The sequence below is a fragment of the Bufo bufo genome, chromosome 2 (assembly GCF_905171765.1).
Source record: "Bufo bufo chromosome 2, aBufBuf1.1, whole genome shotgun sequence".
NCBI lineage: Eukaryota > Metazoa > Chordata > Amphibia > Anura > Bufonidae > Bufo > Bufo bufo.
This window is the reverse complement of record NC_053390.1, coordinates 723,020,229-723,039,777: the sequence shown is the minus strand read 5'-3', so window position 1 is coordinate 723,039,777 and position 19,549 is coordinate 723,020,229. Positions and strand designations below refer to the sequence as shown.

General features: G+C 44.9%; 1 protein-coding gene across 1 annotated transcript in view; it reads left to right on the top strand.

The window, feature by feature from the left end:
* The window catches only part of TRMT9B (tRNA methyltransferase 9B (putative)), a 73,991-nt gene extending 56,275 nt beyond the window's left edge, over positions 1–17,716 (top strand). The window contains exons 3-4 of the mRNA XM_040420545.1: positions 9,021–9,194; positions 15,939–17,716. Coding sequence (XP_040276479.1) covers positions 9,021–9,194; positions 15,939–16,945 — 1,181 coding nt within the window. The 3' untranslated portion in view covers positions 16,946–17,716. The remainder of the gene's footprint in view (positions 1–9,020; positions 9,195–15,938) is intronic.
* The last annotated feature ends 1,833 nt before the right edge of the window (positions 17,717–19,549 follow it).

Genomic DNA, 19,549 nt, shown 5'->3' with positions numbered 1-19,549 from the left:
ATGAACTTCCGATAATAATTGGCGAAGCCCAAAAAGCGCTGCAGGGAACGAAGACCACTGGGCTGGGGCCACTGTAAGACAGCCGAAACCTTCTCAGGATCCATGGAGAACCCCTCAGCGGAAATGATGTAACCTAAGAAGGTTACCTGGGATCGGTGAAATTCGCATTTCTCAAGCTTACCGAACAGCTTGTTCTCTCGTAACCGTTGCAACACTCGTCTGACATCCAGAATGTGGGCCTCCATGGATTCAGAATATACCAAGATGTCATCCAAATAGACTACCACACACTGCTGCAACAGGTCACGGAAAACATCGTTGATGAATTCCTGAAAGACTGCGGGCGCATTGCACAACCCAAAGGGCATCACCAAGGATTCGTAATGACCGGTCCTGGTGTTAAACGCGGTCTTCCACTCATCGCCCGCCTTGATCCTTACCAGGTTATATGCCGCCCTCAGGTCGAGTTTGGTAAAGACCGTGGCCCCTTTAAGGCGATCGAACAGCTCGGAAATCAAGGGTATCGGGTAAGCGTTCTTGATCGTGATGCGATTGAGACCCCTGTAATCGATGCAAGGCCTCAACTCACCGCCCTTCTTTTTCACAAAGAAAAATCCAGCCCCTGCCGGGGACGAAGATTTGCGAATGTGTCCGCGTGAAAGCGCCTCCCTCACGTACTCCTCCATGGCCTCATTCTCCGCTACCGACAGTGGATAGACTTTGCCACGAGGAGGAACGGCACCAGATTGTAACTCTATGGCACAATCGTATGGGCGGTGCGGAGGTAGGGCAACCGCGCGCACCTTATCGAATACATCCCGGTACTCCTCGTATTCAGGAGGCAACAGAGAGTCCGAGGAAGTACACAGCAACTTGACAGACCCATGGATGCAACTAGCCCCACACTGCGGTGACCACGAGAGGATCTCGACCGATCTCCAATCGAAAGTCGGATTATGCTTCTGGAGCCAGGGGTACCCCAAGACCACCGAGTAGTGTGGAGACGAAATAACCTGGAGGCAGACCGACTCTCTGTGAACGGCACCAATGGCTATCCCCACTGGAAGGGTCTCATGAGTCACGTGTGGCGGCAGAAGGGGTCTGCCGTCTATCGCCTCAAGAGCCAGTGGGGAACCTCGAGCCTGCAAAGGAATGGAATTGGCGGCAGCGAACACACTATCAATGAACAAACCACCAGCACCAGAGTCCACCAACGCCTGGGTCGTCACCGAGCCCCCGACCCAGGAGAGGACAACAGTGATCAGTGGTTTGTCAACACGGGAAACCGGGGACGAGGAGACTCCACCCAAGATCTGCCCCCGACAGGATCTCAGGGTACGAGCGTTTCCCGGACGGTTCGGACATGCCAACCGAAAATGCCCACCGAGACCACAGTACATGCATCGGCCCTCGCGTCTCCGGAGTGCCCTCTCCCCCTCGGACAGGCGAGCAAACCCCAGCTGCATGGGTTCACCCCCAGACAAGTCATCCCCAGGAGGCGTGGGAGGAGAGGGAGGCACGGGTGGGACAGCAAACGTAGGCACCAATCTGTTAGAAGACCTCCGCAGGTTCTCCTTAAAGGAAGGTCTCTCCATGAGTCTGGTGTCAATCAAAATCAGGAAAGAAATAAGAGACTCGAGCTCAACTGGTAGGTCCTTAGCTGCAACCTCATCCTTCAAGGCATCCGAGAGACCATGAGAGAAAGCAGCGACCAGAGCCTCATTATTCCAGCCCACCTCTGCTGCCAGGGTACGAAACTCAATGGCGTATTCAGCTACGGATCGTGAACCCTGTCTGATGGACATAAGGAGCTTCGCAGCAGAGGCAGCACGAGCCGGCACATCGAATACCTTCCGAAGAGAAGCAACAAAACCGGAAAACTCGGCAACCACCAGATTGTTGTTCTCCCATAAAGGGCTGGCCCAGGCCAAGGCCTTGTCCGAGAGCAGCGAGATCAAGAAGCCCACCTTTGATCTCTCAGTGGGAAAGGCATGTGGCAGCAACTCGAAATAAATGCCCACCTGGTTAAGGAAACCTCGGCACTGAGTTGGCTCTCCCCCAAAGCGCTGTGGAAGAGGGGCAGAACCGGTCATACCCCGAAACACCGCAGGCGCAACAACAGGTGTCGGGGTAGACTCTGGCGCAACAACCGGAGCGGCAGTAGGAGCGAGCCCAGGAGCGACAACCGACCCATCGGCAACGGGAGCGAAATGAGCCGTGCGTTCAAGCAGGGTTTGCAACGCCACAGCGAACCGACCCAACAGGTGATCCTGCTGATCAAGTCTGGCAACCAGCGTGGGTAGCGAGGATGGCCCTGTACCGTCAGAATTCATGGCTTGGTCCTAATGTCACGGAACCATGAACCAGACGTACAACAAGAGATAAGTGAAAATAGGAAGGCTTTATTGAAAATAAAGCTGTAAAGCAAAAGTCCAAACGGATGGTGAAACCGAGCAGAGTCTTTGCGAAGCCAGAGGTCAGGAACCAGAAGGGTAGTCAGACGAAGCCAGGATCAGGAACCAGCAGGGTAGTCAGACGAAGCCAGGATCAGGAACCAGCGGGGTAGTCAGACGAAGCCAGGATCAGGAACCAGCAGGGTAGTCAGACGAAGCCAGGATCAGGAACCAGAAGCAGCAGCAGTCTTAGAAGCATGTGAACACAAGAGGACCAAGCAAGGAACTGAAGCCACAGACCTCCTATATATATGAGCTAGGCATCCAGCTCCTCCCAGGGGAAGGAGGAGCCGCAGGGTGGAAGGCTACAAGAAACCCAGAAACCAAGATGGCCGCCAGCACATGTCAAACGAAGGAGAGCAGCAAGCAGGTAAGACCATGACACTTCTTTATTGATAGTACTTCAATGAATGTCCACACACAGCGACAAATGCAACGTTTCAGCTACATCGGCTTGACAAAGGCTACAATGTAGCCGAAACGTTGCATTTGTCGCTGTGTGTGGACATTCATTGAAGTACTATCAATAAAGGAGGGACCGGAGATGCTGCCGTCGCCTTTTACTAATTTATCTATCCTGAGGATAGGTCATCAATATAAACAGGCTGCACAACCTATTTAAGGATCCTCCACCTACCATGTATTGCGTCATTAGTTCCAACATGGACCACAACATTAGGTTCATCACCAGCCCCTTCCTGTAATTTATCCACCTGTACCACCACATGTCTAACCCTGGAGAGAGACAGTAAACCATTCAGTTGAGGTGGCCTTAGTGACAAATTATTCTATCCATCTTACTGATTATAGAATCTCTTATGACTGCTAGCTGTCTAGGACTACATGCACCTTGCAACCTCTTTTCAACTTGGACTCATATCTCGGCCAAGGTGGTTGTTGGCTGCTGTGCATGGGAGATCCGTGAGCCCAACCAGTGCCAGCCATTCTAGATGTGGGAGAGATCTGACAATTGAGCTGGCTAGGGGAGCTGCTGGATACCCTGAAGAGCACATTATATAGGAGGGAGCCATTCCATTGAAATGAATGGGGCATAGTCAAGCCCTCTATAATCCCCCTCTCCATGTTAGCTAGGTAGAGCAAGCCTGTGAAACATTACGAAGCAAAGCATTCTGGATTTGGTAAGAAAGCCCAACAGGAAGCTCAGTATGTAAACATCCTGCCAGGATGAAATGATGCAGAAAACAGGGGACTAAAAGTGCTGACATGAGAGACATATATATTGGGAAAAATATTCAGTGTTTGGGATACTCTGGGCCAATAAAGAAAAATGTAATTGATGATACAGGAGAACCTCTTTAACTTGTCATACTAAAGTCTTCTGATGTCATGGTGTTTCACGATTTCATAACAATGTGTTCTGATGTCTTTATGTAGTATGTCACAGTGTATTATAATGCCATAACTATGTCTTATGATGTCATAATGTCTTTCAGTGCCATCAATATGTCTTGTGATGTCATGGTGCTATATTATGATGTCATAATAATGTTTAATGATGTCATAGTGATGTATAATAATGTCTTTATAATGTGTTATGATGCCATAATGTTTACTGACATCATAATCAGTTGTTCTGATGTCACAGTGATGTTTGATGATGTCACAATTTCTTAAGTTGTCATAATGTCAAAATTGTTAGGTTTGGAGATGTGCCAGAATTAACAAACGTGTTACATTTGATAAATTTGGGGTAGATAACGCCAACGCAGACTTGAGCAAAACTGAGTTCAAATATTACCCTCATGATAAATTCCCCTAATAGGTAAAACAGTGTGTGCAAACCACACATGAGTTAAAACTGGTTTATGGCAAAACAAAAAGTCTTTGCTTCAGGCTCCATAGACCTACTTCACGCTTGCACCATGAGCCAATCTTATGTCATAGGGCTATCGGGGCTCTAAGGCCTCTTTCACACTTGCGTTGTTAGGATCCGGCGTGCACTTCCGTTGCCAGAAGTGCCCGCCGGATCCGTAACACCACAAGTGAACTGAAAGCATTTGAAGACGGATCAGTCTTCAAAATGCGTTCAGTGTTACTATGGCAGCCAGGACGCTATTAAAGTCCTGGTTGCCATAGTAGTAGTGGGGAGCGGGGGAGCAGTATACTTACCGCCCATGCGGCTCCCGGGGCGCTCCAGAATGACGTCAGAGCGCCCCAAGCGCATGGATGACGTGATCCATGCGATCACGTCATCCATGCGCGTGGGACGCCCTGACGTCACTCTGAAGCGCCCCGGGAGCAGCACGGACGGTAAGTATACTGCTCCCCCGCTCCCCACTACACTTTACCATGGCAAACAGGACTTTAGCGTCCTGGCAGCCATGGTAACCATTCAGAAAAAGCTAAACGTCGGATCCGGTAATGTGCCAAAATGACGTTTAGCTTAAGGCCGAATCCGGATTAATGCATTTCAATGGGCATTAATTCCGGATCCGGCCTTGCGGCAAGTGTTCAGGATTTTTGGCCGGAGCAAAAAGCGCAGCATGCTGCAGTATTTTCTCCGGTCAAAAAACGTTCCGGTCCTGAACTGAAGACATCCTGATGCATCCTGAACGGATTTCTCTCCATTCAGAATGCATTGGGATAATCCTGATCAGGATTCTTCCGGCATAGAGCCCCGACGACGGAACTCTATGCCGGAACAGAACAACGCAAGTGTGAAAGAGCCCTAAGAAAGTTATAAGGATTCCATATTTATTATACACTGAACAAAAATATAAACGCAACACTTTCGGTTTTGCTCCCATTTAGCATGAGCTGAACTCAAAGATCTGAAACATTTTCTACATACACAAAAGACCCATTACGCTCAAATATTGTTCACAAATCTGTCTAAATCTGTGTTAGTGAGCACTTCTCCTTTGCCGAGATAATCCATCCCACCTCACAGGTGTGGCATATCAAGGTGCTGATTAGACAGCATGAATATTGCACAGGTGTGCCTTAGACTTTCCACAATAAAAGACAACTCTGAAATGTGCACAGTTTTGCCTTACTGGGGGGGTCAGAAAACCAGTCAGTATCTGGTGTGGCCACAATTTGCCTCACGCAGTGCAACACATCTCTGTCGCATAGAGTTGATCAGGTTGTTGATTGTGGCCTGTGGAATGGTGGTCCACTCCTCTTCAATAGCTGTGCGAAGTTGCAGAATATTGATAGGAACTGGAACACGATGTCGTATACGCCAATCCAGAGCATCCCAAACATGCTCAATGGGTGACATGTCCGGTGAGTTTGCTGGCCATGCAAGAACTGGGATGTTTTCAGCTTCCAGGAATTGTGTACAGATCCTTGCAATATGGGGCCGTGCATTATCATGCTGCAACATGAGGTGATGGTCGTGGATGAATGGCACAACAATGGGCCTCAGGATGTCGCCACGGTATCTCTGCATTCAAAATGCTATCAATAAAATGCAAATGTTGACGTCAGCAAACCGCTCACCCACACGACGCACACACGCTGTCTGCCATCTGCCCTGAACAGTGAAAACCGGGACTCATCCGTGAACAGAACGCCTCTGCAACGTGCCAGATGCCATTGAATGTGAGCATTTGCCCACTCAAGTCGGTTACGACGACGAACTGCAGTCAGGTCCAGACCCCGATGAGGACGACGAGCATGCAGATGAGCTTCCCTGAGACGGTTTCTGACAGTTTGTGCAGAAATTCTTTGGTTCTGCAAACCCATTGTTGCTGCAGCTGTCCGGGTGGCTGGTCTCAGAGGATCATGGAGGTGAAAATGCTGGATGTGGAGGTCCTGGGCTGGTGTGGTTACACGTGGTCTGCAGTTGTGCACATTTCAGAGTGTCCTTTTATTGTGGGCAGTCTAAGGCACACCTGTGCAATATTCATGCTGTCTAATCAGCACCTTGATATGCCACACCTGTGAGGTGGGATGGATTATCTGGGCAAAGAAGAAGTGCTCACTTAAGGCTCTTTCACACTTGCGTTGTTGTGTTCCGGCATAGAGTTCCGTCGTCGGGGCTCTATGCCGGAAGAATCCTGATCAGGATTATCCCAATGCATTCTGAATGGAGAGAAATCCGTTCAGGATGCATCAGGACGTCTTCAGTTCCGGAACGGAACGTTTTTTGGCGGAGAAAATACCGCAGCATGCTGCGCTTTTTGCTCCGGTCAAAAATCCTGAACACTTGCCGCAAGGCCGGATCCGGAATTAATGCCCATTGAAAGGCATTAATCCGGATCCGGCCTTAAGCTAAACGTCGTTTCGGCGCATTACCGGATCCGACGTTTAGCTTTTTCTGAATGGTTACCATGGCTGCCAGGACGCTAAAGTCCTGTTTGCCATGGTAAAGTGTAGTGGGGAGTGGGGGAGCAGTATACTTACCGTCCGTGCAGCTCCCGGGGCGCTTCAGAGTGATGTCAGGGCGCCCCACGCGCATGGATGACGTCATCCATGCGCATGGGGCGTTCTGACGTCATTCTGGAGCGCCCTGGGAGCCGCACGGACGGTAAATATACTGCTCCCACTACTACTATGGCAGCCAGGACTTTAATAGCGTCCTGGGTGCCATAGTAACACTGAACGCATTTTGAAGACGGATCCGTCTTCAAATGCTTTCAGTTCACTTGCGTTGTTACGGATCCGGCGGGCACTTCCGGCAAATGGAGTGCACGACGGATCCGGACAACGCAAGTGTGAAAGAGGCCTAACACAGATTTATGAACAATATTTGAGAGTAATGGGTCTTTTGTGTATGTAGAAAATGTTTCAGATCTTTGAGTTCAGTTCATACAAAATAGGAGCAAAACTAAAAGTGTTGCGTTTATATTTTTGTTCAGTGTAGTACAGCAGGTAAGAAGATTGAAGAAGAGATTATGAGCGTCATTTATGAAACAGAAATATGCCTAAATTAGGCGTATTTCTGGCGCAGATTGCGGCGCAAATGTCCTTTGCGCCGCAATCTGCGACTTCTCTCCACTCACACCAGGTTTAAAAAAATCGGTGGTGGCATGGGAGGGGAAGGGGGTGTCTATTTTAGGCGTAGAAAATGGTCTAAATGTAAAATTTCTATTGGCGCTGCATGCGTCAAAGTTATGTACAGGCCGATGCCTCTACATAACTGCGGCAGATCCACCACCAGTGCAGGGCTTTATTTATACCGGCGACTAAAACGCCTGTCTTACTAAATGTACCCCTATATTTACAAGTAGGGAAACTCTGAATCATAAATCAGAGAGGGAATACCCGCGCTGGTGAGCCCGTTAGGCTCAGAAACGCGTTGGAGACTCTTTTTGTCCCTCTACAGCATCCGTAGCAAGGGCTGTGACGACACTATCTGAAGTTACCTAGCAACAGACCTGTAGCTCCCTCGCACGAGCGTCTGCTGCCGGCCGGAGCGACGCCACGCTTGAAGGTTAGAGCAAGAAGTAATTTACACCCCGGACCTGCAGGAGGAAAGAAGATATTTCCACCTACGATCCACCTACTACCCCCTGTCCGGACAGGTAAATAAAGAAAACAACTATAGACAATTCATGAGCACCATCAAACGGACTGATTAACATCTTTTATTAACACTTTTTTTACTCACCATTCCTATTATCTCACCAGCGCGGTTATTCCCTCTCTGATTTATGATTCAGAGTTTCCCTACTTGTAAGCACATCATCCTGGGGTCAGAACAGTAGACCTCTCATCAATACCCAGCAGCGGCCACACATTCCCCTCTGAACTAACACAGATAGGTATATCTGTAAAGAATAAATCAAGGCAACTGGACGTACTGTCGATTTCTTGAAAATGTTTCACTCGTTCTTCCAACGAGCTTTCTCAATTCTGAGAATTGAGAAAGCTCGTTGGAAGAACGAGTGAAACGTTTTCAAGAAATCTACCGTACGTCCAGTTGCCTTGATTTATTCTTTACAGATATACCATGACCTGGATAAATGAGAACCTTCACAGACATAACACAGATAGGAGTGTGGATAAGATAAGACGGGAGCGCGGGTGTCACTGCATTTAGAGATGTACCCCTATATTGTTTGCTAAAAGCCTCAGAAACCATGGGCCAGAACACACTGTATTCAGTGTGCTAAAACGCAGTAGTTTGAGAACCATAGCATTAAACAACCCCCTACTTATGTAGTTGGGTGCCATTGCTTGTTTGCCCTCTTGATCCCTTTTCTATGACCCTTGTACCAAGTTCCTCTCATTTCTTTTCTAACATTGGAGCTTTTATGGAAAAGGTTCTGCACACTCCATAGCAAATGGGATGGGACTAATGTTAACTATGTTGTCTCTTTCCAGGGGCTCATTGACTTCTTCTGTGGTACATACAGTACATCGTTGCCCAACATTACTGATTTCTGTGACCAATGAAGTAACAAAAGTGTGCCCTTTGTCTTCCAGCGTTTGCTCTGACATTTAGCTTAGTTGGTTAGAAGAATAGACCATCCGAATATGAACTCTGTCAGGTCAAGGATGTTTTTTTTAAATCTTCCAAAGCATCTATTCGTTATTACTGATATCTGTATCCTTTTCTTCTGAAAATCATGTAAAAAGACCATTTTGTCATTGCAGGTTGTGGTACAGGAAAGTATCTCAGTGTGAATTGTAACACATACAATCTCGGCTGTGATTACTGTGAACCTCTGGTGGAAATTGGTAGAAATGATAACCTTGAAGTCATGGTTTGTGACAACCTGAATCTACCTTTTAGGGACAACTGTTTTGACACTGTCATCTCTATTGGAGGTAAGTCTGATATTTGTGTTGTTTAGTTGAGCAATTACTACACATCACTGCAGACTGTAAGAAAGAACACATCATGTTACAGTTTATATCCATGTAGCTATACAGTACAGACCAAAAGTTTGGACACACCTTCTCATTTATAGAGTTTTCTTTATTTTCATGACTATGAAAATTGTAGATTCACACTGAAGGCATCAAAACTATGAATTGACACATGTGGAATTATATACATAACAAACAAGTGTGAAACAACTGAAAATATGTCATATTCTAGGTTCTTCAAAGTAGCCACCTTTTGCTTTGATTACTGCTTTGCACACTCTTGGCATTCTCTTGATGAGCTTCAAGAGGTAGTCCCCTAAAATGGTTTTCACTTCATAGGTGTGCCCTGTCAGGTTTAATAAGTGGGATTTCTTGCCTTATAAATGGGGTTGGGACCATCAGTTGCCTTGAGGAGAAGTCAGGTGGATACACAGCTGATAGTCCTTCTGAATAGACTGTTAGAATTTGTATTATGGCAAGAAAAAAGCTAAGTAAAGAAAAACGAGTGGCCATCATTACTTTAAGAAATGAAGGTAAGTCAGTCAGCCGAAAAATTGGGAAAACTTTGAAAGTAAGGGCTTTTTGACCATGAAGGAGAGTGATGGGTTGCAGCGCCAGATGACCTGGCCTCCACAGTCACCGGACCTGAACCCAATCAAGATGGTTTGGGGTGAGCTGGACCGCAGAGTGAAGGCAAAAGGGCCAACAAGTGCTAAGCATCTCTGGGAACTACTTCAAGACTGTTGGAAGACCATTTCAGGGGACTACCTCTTGAAGCTCATCAAGAGAATGCCAAGAGTGTGCAAAGCAGTAATCAAAGCAAAAGGTGGCTACTCTGAAGAACCTAGAATATGACATATTTTCAGTTGTTTCACACTTGTTTGTTATGTATATAATTCCACATGTGTTAATTCATAGTTTTGATGCCTTCATAGTCATGAAAATAAAGAAAACTCTTTGAATGAGAAGGTGTGTCCAAACTTTTGGTCTGTACTGTATATGATAGAATTTCATTAATATGACATCTTATAATCTGGACACAAGACAAAAAAATATTTGGTTTGTGTGGGAATTAAAGTTAAAACGCAGAAATTTTGTTGATCCCCTCAATACCATGCAGCTTGGGTTTGTTCAATCAAGCATTTTAGTTTAATTGAACAAGAAGATTGTAATATGTAGAGGATATGGTCGGCACTGCTGTAGGTGTGGGATTTATTTGGTGCTGCACTGATCGAATGTGAGTAGTGGTGGTGCTCAGCATGAAAAACAAGTAGTATTTGCAACAAAGGAGAGAAAAGAAAAAAGAATGCGGCACTCTTTTTTCTTTTCTCGCCTTTGTTGAACAAGTAGATTAGTGGTTTGCAATGTTTGCGTAGTGTACTAATCCCTGTAACTCGGTTAAATCTTTGTGCATATTATCTAATTGAACTTATTCAAGTACCAGAGTGTTATTGCTTTGGGTGTGCAACCACTGGGGCTACCAACCGCTTTGGGCTAGACCTAAGGGTGTTAGCCTGGCGGTCCCCTGGTATTCACCCTTTAACCCCTATAGCAGGATCTGGACTTCGCTGCAGGGGAGCCACCAGCTACTTCTTGGAATAGTCCCGGTGTGGTTGGCTGCTGACCCACAGCACAGCAGTTTGTTGCACCAAGGAAACAGGAGACCCATAGACAATAACAGGCCAAGGTTAGGGCTGGCAGAGTTCTTGCAAATCCATGAAACAATCCAAAGGTCAGGCAGGCAGCACAGGATCAGTATGGAGACCAGACACAGGTCAGGTACCAGGAATCAAGCAGAAAAACTGATAATAGCTCTTTTACAGGTTGTAGCTAGCTAGAGAGAGATTTAACAAGATCTTTAGAGGCGAATAGAGATCAATTGCACAGGCAAGGAAGTGAGGTCAACAGCACAGCTATATAGGAGCAGCTAATTAGCAATTCAACACAGCCATGCAGCAGTTCACAGAGCACGAGAAGCAGTGCTGAACACCAGCAGTACTGAAGACAGTTACAATGAATACAAGCACTAACTCATACACAGGAGGCCGGCACCTGTGCTCATAGGACAGCGGCGGCCATGAACCTCCCTAGCAACACAGAGATTATCACTGCCAGTGTTAGACAAAACATAGCTCTGGGCAAAATTAAAGTGGGCCCCCAAATGCTGAAAAATTGTACCAGCAACACATTCACATACTATATACTTTCATCACAATCTAATATACAAAGTTCAATGTTATCAATAATACCAATATACAAGACCCAAATAATACATTCACACCATGTCCATTATACAATGTCCACTAAATAGTGATTCAATAATATTGTCATTCTGTTACTCAGTAAAGATCACTTTACAAACATATAGTGGTAGATACCAGTTCTACACAGGCACTGTGCAGACCCTGTAAGTATATACAGTGCAGTTACAGCCATCTTCTTCTTTGAGTCTTTCTCATTTCCCACTTGGCCCAGAGCACCATAAAGACTTCTTCTGCCATAACTTCTGTTTGCAGAGTTTGCTGCACAGATGTATAGTTGAAGTCATAGGTTTACATACACCTTAGCCACATTCCTTAAAGGCGTTGTCTCACATCAGTAAATAGCATTTGTCAAGTTGAGAAAATTAATAGAAGGCACTTACTAATATATTGTGATTGTCCATATTGCCTCCTTTGCTGGCTTGGTTCATTTTTTCCATCACATTATACACTGCTTATTTCCATGGTTACGACCACCCTGAAATCCAGCAGTGGTGGCCGTGCTTGCATACTACAGGAAGAAGCACTAGCCTATGCGCGCTACCTAAGTTCTGGCCACTAGAGAGGCTGGCGCTTGTGCCCATAGTGTGGAAGCACGACCACCACTAATGGATTGCAGAGTGGTCGTAACCATGGAAACAAGTGATGTATAATGTGATTAAAAAATGAATCCAGCCAGCAAAGGAAGCAATATGGATAATAACAATACATTAGTAAGTGTCTTCTATTAACTTTCTCTACATGATATATGCTATTTGTAGTCTTTAAGGCCTACCTTTAAGACTTACTTGCCCCTTTGCTTCACATCAAGGGGAAATCAAAGGAAATCAGCCATGATGTCAGAAAAATAATTGGGGATCTCTACAAGTCTGATATATCCTTGGGAGCAATTTCCAAATACCTGAAAGTTTAACACCATGGAACCATGCAGCCATCATACCGTTCAGGGAGTAGACACATACGTCAAATATCTATTCATAAATGGCCCCCAACATTCCTTAACAGCAAAATAGTTCCCCCTAGTAGTAATATAGTGCCCCATAATTAAATAGTGTCTTCTAATAGCAAAATAGTGCTCACCAATAGTAAAATGGTGCCCCCTTTGTTTTCCAGAAAATAATCACTTTAGCCCAATCCAGCATTGAGTGGATTGGCTAAAGGCAGGTTTACCATGTCCCGATTGTTGGGAAGGAGGCGTTCCTTCCTGACAGTCGGCTGCTCGTTGAGTGAAGGAGACAGGGGCATTTACATGAGTGATCTCCTTCACAGTGTGAGGACGAGGGATCGCTATTGTGATCGCTCATCCTCATACAGCTGCTTTGTTTCTGGGCAGCAGATCGCTGTTTAGACCGCACAATCTGCTGCCCAGAAACAATAATTGGTGCACCTGCACGAATGACAGAATCACCCGATGAATGAGCATTTAGCTCGTTCATCAGGTGATTAGCGACACATTTAGACGGGCAGATTGTCAGGAACAGGCATTCAGAGGAACATTCATTCCCGATAATCTGCCCGAATCCACCTTAAAGCCTTTTCAGGTCTGTTAAGTCAGCATACCAATATATCTCTGCATTGTGTGTCTGTGCTGAGAAGCTGACATCCTTTGACTGATTTAGCTTAGAGAATAATGGTTCTCGGCAATCCTGGTCACCAAGGAAGCCAAAAGTCCAGTACCCTGGATAATACAGGGGAGGCACGTCGAGATGGGGACCCTCAGCTATTGCCCAGTTTGCACCCCACCTCCCAACCAACAGATTTTCTCCCCATCATTGGACCTGGAGCACATTTGAGATCATAACGTCTTTAAAATGTTTCTTATTTCCTTGGTGTAGAAGATTACAATGTCATCTGAGACTAAATGACAGTCAGCCTATTATAGTTATGACTCATATGTACCTGCTTATTATTAGGTCTGTTTATTCTTCATTTATGTTTCTATGAATACTAACCACTGAAACAGACAGACATGGCGCATCATCATTTTCAATTAATGCATTTAACTTCCCATACTGAGTCATCGATAGCGTTCATTCTACATACACTACAAATTCAGCAACTAAATGCATCCATTGTGTGATATATAAATTGAAACTTTCCAATAAACCTTCTGTGTTAATATCTAACGTCATAGATCGATGTGCCCCTTAGGCTGTGATCGGTTTACCTTAGTTCTCTGGAGAGCCGTACAGACCAGAGTCCGGTAAAAATATCGGAAAAACACTGATTATACCCAGATGCATAGTTACATACAGTCAGGTCCATAAATATTGGGACATGGACACAATTCTAAAAATTTTGGCTCTATACACCACCACAATGGATTTGAAATGAAACGGACAAGATGTGCTTTAACTGCAGACTGTCATCTTTAATTTGAGGGTATTTACATCCAAATCAGGTGAACGGTGTAGGAATTACAACAGTTTGCATATGTGCCTCCCACTTGTTAAGGAACCAAAAGTAATGGGACAATTGGCTTCTCAGCTGTTCCATGGCCAGGTGTGTGTTATTCCCTCATTATCCCAATTACAATGAGCAGATAAAAGGTCCAGAGTTCATTTCAAGTGTGCTATTTGCATTTGGAATCTGTTGCTGTCAACTCTAAAGATGAGATCCAAAGAGCTGTCACTATCAGTGAAGCAAGCCATCATTAGGCTGAAAAAACAAAACAAACCCATCAGAGAGATAGCAAAAACATTAGACGTGGCCAAAACAACTGTTTGGAACATTCTTAAAAAGAAGGAACGCACCGGTGAGCCCAGCAACACCAAAAGACCCGGAAGACCACAGAAAACCACTGTGATGGATGACCGAAGAATTCTTTCCCTGGTGAAGAAAACACCCTTCACAATAGTAGGCCAGATCAAGAACACTCTCCAGGAGGTAGGTGTATGTGTGTCAAAGTCAACAATCAAGAGAAGACTTCACCAGAGTGAATACAGAGGGATCGCCACAAGATGTAAACCATTGGTGAGCCTCAAAAACAGGAAGGCCAGATTAGAGTTTGCCAAACGACATCTAAAAAAGCCTTCACAGTTCTGGAACAACATCCTATGGAGAGATGAGACCAAGATCAACTTGTACCAGAGTGATGGAAAGAGAATAGTATGGAAAAGGAAAGAAACTGCTTATGATCCTAAGCATACCATCTCATCAGTGAAGCATGGTGGTGGTAGTGTCATGGCATGGGCATGTATGGCTGCCAATGGAACTGGTTCTCTTGTATTTATTGATGATGTGACTGCTGACAAAAGCAGCAGGATTAATTCTGAAGTGTCTGCTCATATTCCAGAACTCATTGGACGGCACTTCACAGTGCAGATGGACAATGACCCAAAGCATACTGCAAAAGCAACCAAAGAGTTTTTTTAAGGGAAAGAAGTGGAATGTTATGCAATGGCCATGTCAATCACCTGACCTGAATCCGATTGAGCATGCATTTCACTTGCTGAAGACAAAACTGAAGGGAGAATGCCCCAAGAACAAGCAGGAACTGAAGACAGTTGCAGTAGAGGCAATGAATGGATGAAACCCAGCGTCTGGTGATGTCTATGCGTTCCAGACTTCAGGCTGTAATTGACTGCAAAGGATTTGCAACCAAGTATTAAAAGTGAAAGTTTGATTTATAATTATTATTATGTCCCATTACTTTTGGTCACTTAACAAGTGGGAGGCACATATGCAAACTGTTATAATTCCTACACCGTTCACCTGATTTGGATGTAAATACCCTCAAATTAAAGCTGACAGTCTGCAGTTAAAGCACGGCTTGTTCGTTTCATTTCAAATCCATTGTGGTGGTGTATAGAGCCAAAAATGTTAGAATTGTGTCACTGTCCCAATATTTATGGACCTGGCTGTAGTATGGTGGAAGAAAGACGCAAGTCAATCAAGTTCAACCAAGGGGATGGGTGAGGACGTGAATAAAGGGAAGGGGTGGGAGAGCAGATTCTACACATTTACATAAGCATAATGTTATTTCATTCTGAAAATTCAATACAGTCGACCAAAGAAGTTGAGTGCACGTGCTCAGCGTCATATCCAGAATAGACGTATGAGTGCTGCCAGCATTGCTGCAGAGGTTAAAGGGGTGGGGGTCAGCCTGTCAGTGCTCGGACCATACGAGGCACACTGCATCAAATTGGTCTGCAAGGCTGTCGCTCCAGAAGGAAGCCTTTTCATTCTGAGAATTCATCGAAGCCCTTTTTAAAACCGTCAACTGTTCCTACTGTGACCACGACCTGAGGTAGACTGTTTGGCACAGTCTTCTGGGGCAGCTTTACATGGTTCTTTCTGCACTCCCCTTTTACAAGCCAGACCCCTCTTGATACAGGTCACAACTTTTTATTCAAATATGGTATTATTCTAGTTTTTGAATTAACAATGTCTTTAAAAATCTTCTTGACTATAAATTGCATTTTTTCCTTTTTTTCCCCAGTGATTCATCATTTTTCCACTAAGCAAAGAAGAATTTGTGCAATAAAAGAAATGGCAAGGATTTTGTCTCCCGGTGGTCAGATGATGCTGTACGTTTGGGCAATGGAACAAAAAAGTCGTCGATTTGAAAAGCAAGATGTATTTGTGCCATGGAACAAAGCATTACTGCCTCGACGGACTCCAGAAACAAACCAGTGTGAAAATAAAGTTAACCCCAAGTCTCACGACATTGGCTCAACATTGGTTCAAGAGGCAGAGAGCATAAACTTACATAACTTGAAGCAGAGTTTTGATGCCAAGCAATTCCACAACACTAGCACCTGTAGAGCAAGTGAAGAAACATGCTGCATGAAGTTTCCTAATGACGACAGCAGGCTGTACACTGCTATTGGAAGATCTATTCGCTCATGGTTCTTCTCCAGATCCCTTGATGAGTCCACCTTAAGGAGACAGATTGATAAGATGAAGTCACTCAGCCCTGTTAGTGGGTGGGGGAATAGCGCAGTGTCTGTGCAGCCTTCTCGACACTGTAGTTTAGACCTTGGGCACCAGAGGTTACTACTAAAAGAGCACAGTTTTGATGACAACGATGACGTTTTTATCAAAGGCGAATCGCACAAAAAGCATCAATGGTTTCTAGCTTTAGATCCCTCAAAAAATGAAAATGGGGGACACGTTGGTTTGGTTCGAAATGGTATAAAACAAGAATTTCAGACAGATGCCAAATACTGCAGCTGTGAGGGTGAGGTAGGTACCCAAAACAAAGTCTTAAAAAGAACTTCCACCACAGAGTCCAGCGACTCAATCTTGGATGAGACAGTGGCAGCCAGTGACCAAGAGGCAGATGCTTTTGACTTAAAGGCATACATGCGATATTATCATGTTTTCCGTGAGGGAGAGCTACGTAGTCTCTTGGAAAACGATGTTCCAGAACTTAGCATCATAAGTTCTTCCTATGACCATGGTAACTGGTGTATAATTGCAAAAAAACTGAATCTCATCCCATAAGTATTTTATTTTTACATGAAGTCATATTTAATCTGTACTAATAAGTTTTAACGTATTTCCTTTTTGTACTGAAAAAATAGTAATAATTTAGTTTTTAATTTTATTTGTTACATGTGCAAATTACAATACTTGAAACCAATCTTTTATACAGATTAGCCATTACTTGATAATAGTGTATTTTTACTATTCTGGTTTCCTATTATAAATATTCTTTTATTTATTTTTTAACAAGAAAAGGGTAATGAAGCAATACTGATTATGGAAATAGACGTCTTTACTGGAGGGTTTTGTAGCTGCCACCCTTCATTAGTGGTTCGTTAACCTGCACATGTCTGGTAATTGGTATTATCAAGATAATTAGAGGAAATATAGATTATTAGCATTCTTTTACTAGGAAATTACCTAAGAAGTACAAGGTTTTTTCCATTTAAATATGGCATATAAAGGGCGCCTTTTAGAAACCTTTTTCACAGCATTTTTTGCTGGGTTTTTTTTGGGAGGGAGAGACAAATACACTGAAGACAGATGTTAGCTATAAGTCTTTAGCAAAATATAAAATACACGTAAAAAAAACACTATACAACTCTTCAGGTTTTTTTTAACGTGTGGCTTCACACACAAAAAAACGTGTATGAATCCAGCACAAGGTAGTTGTACTTCATCTAGTGACATCTACAGGATCCATGGTTTATCAAGGGTCAAGGCCCTCATACACTGCCCGATGCAAGTGCCGATGAATGACAACACATCCATCGGTGCTCATTTTCAATACACAGGTCAGGGCAAACTTAAAGGGGTTGTCCGGGTTCAGAGCTGAACCCGGACATACCCTTATTTTCACCCCGGCAGCATCCCTGAGGCTAGCATCGGAGCATCTCATGCTCCGATGCGCTCCCTTGCCCTGCGCTAGTTTGCGCACGGCATGGGCTCTTTTGTTTATCATAACACACTGCCGGGCGGAAACTTCCGCCCGGCAGTGTGTTCGGTGACGTCACCGGCTCTGATGGGCGGGCTTTAGCGCTGCCCTAACCGTTTTACTGGCTAGGGCAGCACTAAAGCCAGCCCATCAGTGCCGGTGACGTCACCAGGCTTCCTGGCAGCCCCATTGAGAGCCCCAGTACGTCACCGGAACTCCTCTAATTGCCTTTGCCCTGCGCGATTTAGCGCAGGGCAAAGGAGAGCATCGGAGCATGAACTGCTCCGATGCTCAAGTCAGGGGGGCTGCCGGGTGAAAATGGAGGAATGTCCGGGTTCAGCTCTGAACCCGGACAACCCCTTTAATGTGGAAGGAATGATTGCTACTGCAGTCATTCCTCGCTCAATCAATTCTAATGGTTTTCGGCAACACATCCTTGATTACACAACTTGCAACAGATAGTTATAAAGTTCCTTTCATTCAGAGTTCAGGAGGGCCTGGATAATGTTCTTGGTTGTAATAGGACTGCCATAGAGGCCTCTAACTCCATAGGTCTTCTATTTTACAAAGAAATATAAAGATATTTTTTCTAAACTGGTAACCCTCCGAAAAATTGTTGCATGACCCATCAGATACTAGGAAGAAAGGGATGCAACGTTGACTTATAGGATAGCTGCCTTACATCTGGTGGCATTAGAGGCAGAGCTTGTTAAGAGCTCATTTGCATCCCTTTCTTCCCAGAATTCCAGAGGAGCATGAATAGCCTATAAGTCTCCTCACGTCAATTAAGGTGCTCTCTCCCCAAAGAGAGATAGTACCCCCCAAATCCATTAGATATTGTATTGAGGTATTCACTCTAGAAGCACTCAAGGGGAACATATCTCCATACATACATACAGAGTCCGAAGGAGCCAGTACGGCAGTGACACAGAGGCCGTGTAGGGTTGTCTCAAAATCTGTCAGTAATGTCTCAGGATTTGGGTCCCTTGAGGAAAGGGCCTTTCATAAATTTAATCTGTTAGATCTTCTTTAAAGGGTTTCTGTCATCAGAAAAATCGTTATGTATCTGGCTTACATTAGCAATCTGCTAATGTCAGCACTACATAACTGTATGATTTTTAACTCCCTGCCTGCCGCCATTCCCTCAAAATAAAGAATTTTTTTATATGCTAATGAGTCTCTAGGTGCTACTGGGGCGTTCCTGCAGCACCTAGAGGCTCCGTCTTCTCACCATTTGGCACGCCCCCATGTCCAGTTGATTGACGTCCTAGTTCTCCTCTGTGCCTGTAAAATCCTGCGCCTGCGCCGTCCTGTTTAGTATTTGGCGCAGGCGCAGTGAGTGAAGCCGGCAGCAGGAGAGCGTCCTTCACTCACTGCGCCTGCGCCGAATACTAAACGGGACGGCGCGGGATTTATGGGGCACTGAGAGGATGGAGCCTCTAGGTGCTGCAGCAACGCCCTAATAGCGCCTAGAGGCTCATTAGCATATTATAAAAGTCTTTATTTTGAGGGAACGACGGCAGGCAGGGAGTTATAAGTCATACTGTTATGTACTGCTGACATTAGCACATCACTAATGTCAGCCAGATGCATAACGATTTTTCTGATGACCCTTTAAAAGCAGACAAGGAGAAGAAACCCTTTTAAAGCAGACAAGGAGAAGAATACTGTACATTTTAGTACACTGG